Below are 10,616 nucleotides of genomic sequence, written 5' to 3'. Positions count from 1 at the left end.
TCACAATATTAACACAAGTTTTAAAAAGTGTTCACATAATAAACAAATCTTAATTAATTAATTTATCATGAAACAATGCTCCACACAGTCCTTCCATAATTAATGTTTTTGATTCATTTAATTTTTCACTAGAATTAATATTTATGATAATTGTGATTACACCTTCACACCAGTATTGTGATATTTTAGTTGATAGTAATACCATTCTATTAAAAATACCATTTTCTTTTATTTAAGTTTTTGAATTAATAATATAAAAAATCATTGTAACTAGTCTATTGTAACTATTGATAGGTAATGAAATGAATAATGTTTCCTCTGTAGTGAGTCAGAAGAAGAGTAGAGCAGTCTGAGACAAGTAGATAACCCACCTTTCCCGTCTTTTGCTTTCTCGTTTCCTGATTCTTTTTCACAAAACAGGAAACAAAAGCGTCCCACTCTCATTTTATCAACCGAGTAATAAATCTTCCACTCTCCTTTTATTTAATTCAACCTCCCATCTCTCTCATCGTGCTAAAGTAAAAAACTCCCATTCACGAGACAGTTGTTTTAGCCTCTCACACCATTTACACTTCCACTTGTGCTTTCAATAAATAAAAATCATTATTATCCCAAATATCCCAAATATAAATAAATGTAATCTCTCTGATTTTGTCCTCTTCTTTCTCCCAACGAGAATGGCGAAAGAGCTTCTTCTACAACTTCGTCTTCTTCTTCTCCTTCCCGAACAACGGTGTCGTTTTGCACCTTCCTCACCATTCCTCAACTTCGCTTTCTCCGCTTTATAACTCCTCTCTTTCATCTATCTACATTCCGATCCATTCATCTTCTTCTCCTTTCTCGCATCCACCGACTCGCACAACACAGGTACATTTCCTCTCTTCCTTCTTTCTCTCTCACTGATTCATCTCATTTCATCGCTTCCTTTCTATTTATGTTCGCAAATTCTTTATTCTCGTCGGTGCTACTTTTTACCTTCTTAAATTCTTCCGCATTTGACTTTTTTTGTTCTGATTTGTGAACTGAATCGCTTTTTCTGCTATTAATTTTCATTATTGCTTAATTTATTGCAGTTTCGTTTAGTGTGTTTCCTTGAAATGTAGGTGAGAAAGCAACATATAGTTAGTGAATCTCAGTACTGCTTCTAGTAGCATATTCTCTAAAGTTTCTTATTCATTAGGTTAATTTCTATATACGGTACTACTTGCATATATGAATAATTTTTATGCTTGAATCAACTTCAATTCAAATTTATTGCATAACTTAATGCGATCTGTAGTTACTTAACCTTTTCCGTGTGATTATACTATATGCTTTATGTTTTGCTGTAATTAGAAGTGCTAAACTAAATTTTTATACTGCACTGTTTTACTTAATTTTTTTTTGTTCAATTTATGTAACTGATTACTGTATTTGGTTTATTTTTAGGGTTGAACTGGATTGTGTAATTTGTGTTGTGCTTTTCTTATTCTACCTTAAGTATATGTAAGTCTTGACTAACACAATTGTCTTGGTTTGTACTCAAGAGAGGGGATTTTCTTTTGCTAAATTGATGACATGGAGCAGTATGAAGTACTTGAGCAAATTGGAAAAGGTGCTTTTGGTTCGGCGCTTCTTGTGAGGCATAAACATGAGAAGAAAAAGTAAGAATGGAGCCTACCTTACATTTCTTTTTTGATTCCTTGAACTAGGATGTGCTAGATCCTATGTATCATTATTAGCAACGGTTTTATTAATTTATGTCTTTTGATTATGTAGATATGTGTTGAAGAAGATTAGACTTGCCCGGCAAACGGAGCGCTCTCGCAGATCCGCGCACCAGGAGGTTGGTGTTTCGGATAGTTATTCAACTACTGGACTGATTTATTTTCTTGTGTTGTTTTTATGTGTTGTAAAATGTTTTCCTCTGCGTGCTGCATGTTTCGTGGTTCTTTTGTGTTGTTGTTCTTGAGGAATTTCATTTGCGAAGTGTTAAAGGGTCTAAAGATTGGTTTCGTAACTCAATTTTTAAATTAAGCAATAAACTTAATGTCAACTTACATTGACCCCATTGCTTGATGTGAAATTGTCTGTGAATATGATTCAGGATAAATCTAATGCGTTTCTTATGGCCCATGTAGATGGAACTTATCTCTAAATTGCGAAACCCATTTATTGTGGAGTATAAAGATTCATGGGTAGAAAAGGTATTTTGATTCTTATTTTTTACATCTCTTCCATCTCGTTGGTTAATTATAAGAATGGCTTCATCTATAAACTTGCTGAAACAAGCTTCAATTGTAAGATTGGATGGAACATTTTGTATTTTTATTATAAAAACTCTGGAGGTACTTCTAATATTGATCTATTTTGGCTTCTTCTTTTTCAGGGTTGCTATGTCTGCATTATTATAGGTTACTGTGAGGGCGGAGATATGTAAGTCTTTATTCTCTGATGTCTCTTGGTGTTATAGTTCTATTGTCTTTCAGCTTTTGTGGATTAAAGCATGAAAATATTTGAAATATATTATTATGTAACCCAGGGCGGAAACTATAAAGAAGACTAATGGCGTTCTGTTTCCTGAGGAGGTTATTCTTGTTTCTTTTTCTCCTTGCTGATATTTTAATTCTGACAAGACTAGGGATACATTTGAAATATTGCATCAAAATTCTAAAAAGGATAATTTTTTCCAGAAACTTTGCAAATGGCTTGTTCAACTTCTTATGGCACTTGACTACCTGCACATGAATCACATTCTTCATCGTGATGTCAAGGTTTGTAACAGATTTCTCTTTGTATATGAAAGGGGTGTTTCTATTCCCATCTAAATCTTATTAAGCCGCATACTAATGAGAAAATCACATGATTCCATCAGTGTTCAAATATCTTCTTGACGAAAGATCGTGACATACGTCTCGGTAAGTTTCTCTATGGCTTTTAATGTACGGTATATATCATTGAAGTTTTGCTTACAAGTGATCAATGATGAAGCAGGTGATTTTGGACTTGCCAAAATGTTGACTTCTGATGATCTCGCTTCCTCGGTAAGAAATGTGTAATGCTTGAATGAATCTTCCTTCATGACATTGATTACATTTAACCATCAATTAATCATTATCTTGTATCGTAGGTTGTGGGAACTCCTAGCTATATGTGCCCTGAGCTCCTTGCTGATATACCTTATGGTTCTAAATCAGATATTTGGTCATTGGGTTAGTACTTGTAGTTTGATAATTTTTTACCATAAACCCTCTATTATTGGCTTTTTATGTATAAGTGATATCTGAAAATCGGTTATCCAGGATGTTGTATATATGAAATGGCAGGACATAAGCCTGCATTCAAAGCATTTGTAAGTTTTATTTTTTAATTAAAATGATTTATTTAATTCTTGGAGAATATTTAATATGTTAATTTCTGATTTTGGATGAATCAATTATAAACACATTTGCTTATCAATTTGACTATCATTAGATTTTGGTGTTTGTACAGGGAATTTGTGTTGTGTTGGTTGACCTCTAGGCTTAAATCCATTTTACTTTTTTTCTGTAGCCACACTGAACATTTTTTTAAACTGATATTTTACTATATATTTTCAAATGCATAGTTATACTTATGCCTCAAGAGTATTTGAATCTATGCACTTTACGGATTTTATATCTTTGATTTTCTTTGAACAGGATATACAAGCATTGATTATCAAGATTAGCAAGTCCATAGTGGCTCCACTACCGACAAAATATTCTAGTTCATTGTAAGTCCTTATTCTTTCTTCACGTGTTACTCTGGTGAATCTTGCCATTTGCAAATTGCACTGTCCTGTCTTAAGCTGTGAAATTTAGCATTTCACAGTCCGTGTCTGAAGTTTTCCAAAGCTAAAAGGAGTGGGTTTGCCAAAGATGATTCAAAGTGGGGTTTCTATGACTCCAAAGTGGGGTTTCTTGTTAAAATATAGCAATCAATTATGAGTATTATAAAGTTATAGATTGTATGATTGATGATTGACAGAGTCATTTGTTTTTTTCCTTTTGGCAGTCGAAGTCTGGTGAAAAGCATGCTGCGAAAAAATCCAGAGCTGAGGCCCAGTGTATGTATAGTTCTCCTTTGACCTTGAATAATGCAATTCAATGTATCGGTGCAACATCTTGCACCATATTAGTATTTCAGTTTTTTGATCGAACCCACCGTCTAATAATGATCATTTATGCTATCATCGGAAAAACAACCATGGAATTTAACCAAGCATCCCTCAAATTTTGAGTCAAGAATACATGGTCCCATAACATTCATTCTTCTCATTTTCTTTTCTAAACTCTGGGTAGATATCATGCTACCCTTGACCATGTTAGTTTAAATTTGATCTGTCACATGAACCTATTTTCTCATTTGAAGTTTTCCTCCTGTGGTAGGCTTCAGAGCTTCTTGGGCACCCACATCTTCAACCTTATGTTCTAAAGATCCATCTGAAACTCAATAGCCCCAGGCGTAGTACATTGCCTGTTCATTGGCGAGAGTCAAAGTACACGAAGAAAACTAGATTTTTAGATCCAAAAGATGATACCGTTACTATCCGTAAGGATAAGCGCTATTCTTACAGTAATGACCGGACTTTAAATCCTAGTGTGTCTGGAGCTGATCAAGATTCTGTATGTTCTACCCTAGAAATAGGTTGTACTCCTGATCATTTGAATTCAAGAATGGCAGAACTATGTACAGCTAATAGCCGTGACATGAAGTCAGTCCATAAACCTGCTGTTTCCAGAACTTCTAGTATTGCTAAGACTCCAAATCCAAAGTTCACTTCATCAAAAGTTTCCGGCACCAACAAGAAATCAATGGAACCCTCGAACAATCGCAAGGTGGTAAAGCAAACTGTAAGTATTTCAAGTGTCTTTGGCCTTTTCTCTTTTCCTTATAGTTTGGGGTAGAGAAATAGTTTGCCACATGGTTTATTAAAAAAACAGTACATAGACTTGCGCAATGCCTGACTTTCTAAGCTCTGGTTGCAGCTACCTGTTTCACAAAATATCTCAAAATCCGCTCATACAAATCGCAGAGCATCATTTCCATTGTCAACAAGGGGTGGTATTCAGGAGCCTCCTTGCAGGCAGAGTGTTGGTTTACTTAGCCATGTGTCTTCACCAGAGATCTCAGTCAACTCTCCCCGAATTGATAGGATAGCTGAATTTCCATTAGCATCATATGAAGATTCTTTATTCCCAATCAACAAAACGTCAACCTCTGGACAAGTTTCTTCGGGATTCCCACCTCGTGACAATTATTCAACTGTGATAGACAAATGCACAATAGAGGTATGCGATAGGGCCTCTTCAAATCCTAAAAGTACCGATGATTGGCAGGGAATCAAGCGCAGCATGTTAAAGGAAATTCACGAGGATAAAAGCGGTTCCTCTGATCAAAATGCAACGGCAGGTGCATCAAGCTACACATCTTCAGACTTGCAGCGCCGACAGTTTGACACTTCGTCTTTCCAACAAAGGGCTGAAGCCTTAGAAGGGTTGCTTGAATTTAGTGCAAGATTGCTCCAGCAAGCAAGGTATGATGAACTTGGAGTTTTGTTGAAACCATTTGGCCCCGGCAAGGTTTCCCCGAGAGAAACAGCTATATGGTTGAGCAAAAGCTTCAAAGGGAACGCTAACAACACGGAAGAATCCCCGTAAACTGCTGTAGTATGTATGCACTGTAGTCATTTATTGAGTTCGGTGTTTCTTCACGGGAGCATTTAGCCAGCTGATTTTTGTAGGCTGTCACTTTTTTTATTTACCTTTTTCTTCCACTTTACTGAGAAATCATGACTCAAGTTTGTTAACTGATTAATGAAGCAGATCATAAATATTTTCATGATAACGATACCTGTCTGACTCATGTGGCTAATTGTTGTAATAGATATTTTATGATGTCTTAATCCTTATTCCTTGTCAGAAAAGAGAGCGAAGGTTGGTATCTTAAACCTTGCATTCGTGCACTTAGACAGCTACATGTATTTATGAAGAAAAAAGTGTTTCTTATTTTAGTTGTCTCAACAATTTGATAAAATAATTTGAAAATTTTATAAATTGAATCATTTTTTAATAATTATAAGTTAATTTTTTTTAACAACTATGAATTGATTTTTTAATAATTATAAAATAATTATATTTTTATTTTTAGATTAAATTTTGTGTTTTGAAAATTCAACATTTTTCTGTATTCTTTGTTTAATTAAAAAGAAGTTAAAATTTTACTATTTATATTTAAAAAATAAAAAGAAGAAAATAATGGAGAGAGAAAAAATTATAATTAAAGTGTGAGAAAAAATGTAAAAGAAATTTGAATTAAGAGAAGAAAAACAAAATAAGAAAGTTGAAAGTAAAAAGTGAAAAATGAAAGAGGTGACAAAACAATTTTAATTTCTTTTAACATTTGTTAATTAAAAATATGAGTTTTTGTTAGTACATTTTTTTAAAAGAAAAAGATATATTAGAAAGTTTGGTGATAGTTAATTTTAATAGATATATAGTTGTACCCCATCTTTAATATATATATATACACATCGGATATCTTATGAATGAAGTAATGCTCATATTTTCATCCTCAATTACTCTCTTATTCTCTCCCTCTCCACACCTAATTACTCAAATATTCACCAACCTTATGGTTCAAACATCTAACCTTAAGATTTTGATTCGATTCATCAAACACCTAGTGTGCAAACATGACTTATGTCTCCAATGAGAAAATTTCTTCAAATCTTCCTATCCTCGATGCGAAGAATTACGATAAGTGGTGCAAACAAATGAAAATGTTGTTTGACTGTCCAGATGTTCTTGAAGTGATCAAGAACGGGGTAACTCCTCTTGTAGAAGGTCTAACAAATGCACAACGATCTAAGAACAAGGAAGAGAAGACACAGGATTTCAAGGCGCTATTTTTGATCCATCATTGTGTGGATGCACAACTTTGAGAAAGTTGGTGAATGCGAATCATCGAAGTAAACATGGAAAATATTGGAGAAGATGTATGCAGAAGCTGACAAAGCGAAGGTTGTGAGGTTACAAACTCCCTAAAGATAACTTGAGTTGATTAAAATGGAGGAGAATGAGGACATCAATGATTTTACGACGAGAATTACTCGGTTGGTGAATCAAGTAAAGACGTGTGGAGAAACGATCATAAAGCAGTATGTTGTCGCAAAAATCTTGCGTTCTTTGATGCTAAGATTTGACAATGTGGTGGTTGTGATAGAGGAATCGAAGGATCTTGCGACGATGAGCAAAGAGGAGTTACAGATCTCTCTTGAGGCACATGAGAAGAGAATAGAGGAAAGGAATATTGATAAGGCAAAGGCGGAGATCGCTTTGCAAGTCCGTTTCAATGAGAGAGACAAGAAGACGAAGGGAAAGTGACCCATGAGCAAAGGTAGAGGGAAATTTCATAATTTTTGTGTAAGAGAGTCCCAAAATTCCAAGAATTCAATATTCAAAAAGGGTGAAAATAATTGTAATAGGGTTGCTGGATCAAAAAAACTCTAAAGGTGGCGATGCTAGAGGTAGAAGAGTGGTTGACAAGAATAATGTGCAGTGCTATAATTGTCAAAAGCTTGATCATTTTGTAAGAGAGTGAAATACCAGCAAGAAAAAACCTCAAGAAAATGAAGTTAGAGTTGCACGCAAAATGTTCAATGAGAAGAGCACAATATTGGTCATGATCACAGAGGGATAATGCGTCATCAACAAGGTGCAACACAACAACAACAATTTGAAAAATACTGCAGAACTGAAGTGTAATCGGTTGCACAATTATGCCAACTAGTTACATACTGAAGAAACGTCATGGTGTCCTTGAAGGAAGTATCTACCGATAGAAGAGAGATATTGGTTTGTTACAATCAATCGTGCCATGAAGAACAAGATTAAGTTCGCAAACGATACCACTGTAGCAACGGAAAGGATCGATGATGTATCGATCGAGAGAAGTGATGGTAGTCATTCTTTGATAAAAGATGTGTTGTATATTCCCGGAATCAAGTGTAATCTTCTAAATATTGACTAATTATTTTAGAAGTGTTACAAGATTCATATGGAAAACAAGGGGCTACGCGTTATGGATGCAAATAAGGTTTTGATCCTAAAAGCTCATATGCCTGCCAATAGAACTTTCAAAATTGAGTTGAAGGTTATGAAGCATAGGTGTCTTGCTACAAAGGCTATTAGAGAAGAGTGGTTATGACATTATAGGGTTGGACTTCTCAATTTTAGAGATCTCAATGCATTTCAAAAGAACAAGATGATTATCAGACTGTCATTGAGCAACTTACCGGATGAAATTTGTGAAGAATGTGAGCAAGCAAATCAACATAAAAAAAATCAGTAAGGATGCATGTTTTAGAACCAAGTGTCACAATGAGACGGTGTACTCAAATGTGTGTGGACCGATGCAAGTTTATTTGATTGATGACAATAAATATTTTGTCACATTCACTGGTAATCATAGTAGAAAGCTATGGACATACATAATCAACAAAAAGGATGATGTATTCGAAATGTTTAAGAAGTTCAAGTCAACGGTTGAAAGGAGAAGCGGTCATAAACTCAAAGTTCTCAAAACAGATAGTGGAGGCGAACATGTCTCAAATGACTTTGGGGGGGGGGGGGGGGGTTGTGACCAAGATGGCATAGTACATGAGGTAGTACCATCCTATACAGCGCAACAAAATGGTGTTGTCTAAAGAAAGAATCGATCGATTATGAGCATGGTGAGAAGCACGTTGAAAGGGAAGAAATTTACGAAAGAGTTATAAGGAGAAAGGGGTGTCCCCAACTGCATATTATTTGAATAGATGTCCAACAAATAAGCTTGAGAAGATAACACCATAGGAAGCATGGTCTGGATTTAAACCGAATTTGAGTCACTTAAGAGTTTTCGATTTGGTAGCATATCGAGATGTGCCAAAACAACTTAGAAAGAAGTTGGAAGATAAAGAAGAATTGATGATTTTTGTAGGATATCACTCCATCGGTGGTTACAAGTTGTATGATGCATCAAACAAAAGGATTATGATCAACCGAGACGTTGTTTTCAACGAAATTAAAGAAGTACAACAAAGTGCAACCGGTTGGACTAATATGTCAACCAGTTACACTAGTAAAAAGTATGTTCCTACAGTGCTGGAAGGTGCAGAACCAACCCCCATTGAAGCCTGAATGGAAGAGAATGTGAGAAGATCAACAAGGAAAAAAAGTTTGCCTCCAAGACCCCAAGGTTCTGAGTTGTTCCTAGATAACAAAGTCAATGACAATGGTGGTTTCGTCCATTTTGCACTTATGGCCGAATCTAAACCCATTAAAAGGGATGAGGCTTTGAGTGATCCAAAATGTATCTTTGTTATGAAAGAGGAGGCTTTCAGTGATTCAAAATGAATTTATGTTACGAGTCTTACATAAGACAATATATGGTCCGAACATATGTATACAACTGGAGCAATTTTTACCTTACAAGTTGATTTTATAAAATTGATAGACCTGTTGAAACATATGATTAATTAATTTAATCTCTCTCTCTCTCTCTCTCTCTCTCTCTCATAACAAAGTCAATGACAATGGTGGTTTCGTCCATTTTGCACTTATGGCCAAATCTAAACCCATTAAAATGGATGAGGCTTTGAGTGATCCAAAATGTATCTTTGTTATGAAAGAGGAGGCTTTCAGTGATTCAAAATGAATTTATGTTACGAGTCTTACATAAGACAATTAATGGTCCGAACATATGTTTACAACTGGAGCAATTTTTACCTTACAAGTTGATTTTATAAAATTGACATACCTGTTGAAACATGTGATTAATTAATTTAATCTCTCTCTCTCTCCCTCTCTCTCTCCCCCCCCCCCCCTCTCTCTCTCTCATAACAAAGTCAATGACAATGGTGGTTTCGTCCATTTTGCACTTATGGCCGAATCTAAACCCATTAAAAGGGATGAGGCTTTGAGTGATCCAAAATGTATCTTTGTTATGAAAGAGGAGGCTTTCAGTGATTCAAAATGAATTTATGTCACGAGTCTTACATGAGACAATATATGGTCCGAACATATGTTTACAACTGAAGCAATTTTTACCTTACAAGTTGATTTTATAAAATTGATAGACCTGTTGAAACATGTGATTAATTAATTTAATATCTCTCTCTCTCTCTCTCTCTCTCTCTCTCTCTATATATATATATATATATATATATATATATATATATATATATATATATATATATATATATATATATATATATATATATAAATATATATAAATATATATATATATATATATATATATATATATATATATATATATATATATATATATATATATATATATATATATATATATATATATATATATATATATATATATATATATATATATATATATGAAGGAGAATTGCGGTCCAAAACGCAGCGGAAATTAAAATTTTCTCCTTTAGAGATCCTTACGAATGGTCATGATAGGTGATAGAATATTTACCTCTTGTGACGACTGAAACCTTTGGTGCAGATCTCTTGTGACAATCAAAACCTTTGATGCAGATCCACGGAGCGATCACGAACGTTGAACGATGACAACGTCTCTACTCAGTCCACACGAACGGG

The 10,616-nt window shown here is 34.5% G+C and overlaps 1 protein-coding gene across 1 annotated transcript; it reads left to right on the top strand.

Moving 5' to 3' along the window:
* The first annotated feature begins 344 nt into the window (after positions 1-344).
* LOC127091794 (serine/threonine-protein kinase Nek2) lies at positions 345-5,905 on the top strand. The gene is made up of 15 exons (XM_051030502.1): positions 345-867; positions 1,527-1,643; positions 1,759-1,825; positions 2,121-2,186; positions 2,369-2,415; positions 2,522-2,567; positions 2,673-2,753; positions 2,855-2,897; positions 2,974-3,023; positions 3,110-3,191; positions 3,282-3,331; positions 3,660-3,733; positions 4,015-4,066; positions 4,389-4,853; positions 4,989-5,905. The coding sequence occupies exons 2-15, from the start codon at positions 1,558-1,560 to the stop codon at positions 5,658-5,660; spliced, it is 1,881 nt and encodes a 626-aa protein (XP_050886459.1). The 5' UTR covers positions 345-867; positions 1,527-1,557; the 3' UTR covers positions 5,661-5,905.
* The last annotated feature ends 4,711 nt before the right edge of the window (positions 5,906-10,616 follow it).

Source organism: Lathyrus oleraceus, chromosome 6 (assembly GCF_024323335.1).
Source record: "Lathyrus oleraceus cultivar Zhongwan6 chromosome 6, CAAS_Psat_ZW6_1.0, whole genome shotgun sequence".
NCBI lineage: Eukaryota > Viridiplantae > Streptophyta > Magnoliopsida > Fabales > Fabaceae > Lathyrus > Lathyrus oleraceus.
The sequence above is the reverse complement of the archived record's forward strand: the minus strand, read 5'-3'. Positions and strand labels throughout refer to the sequence as shown.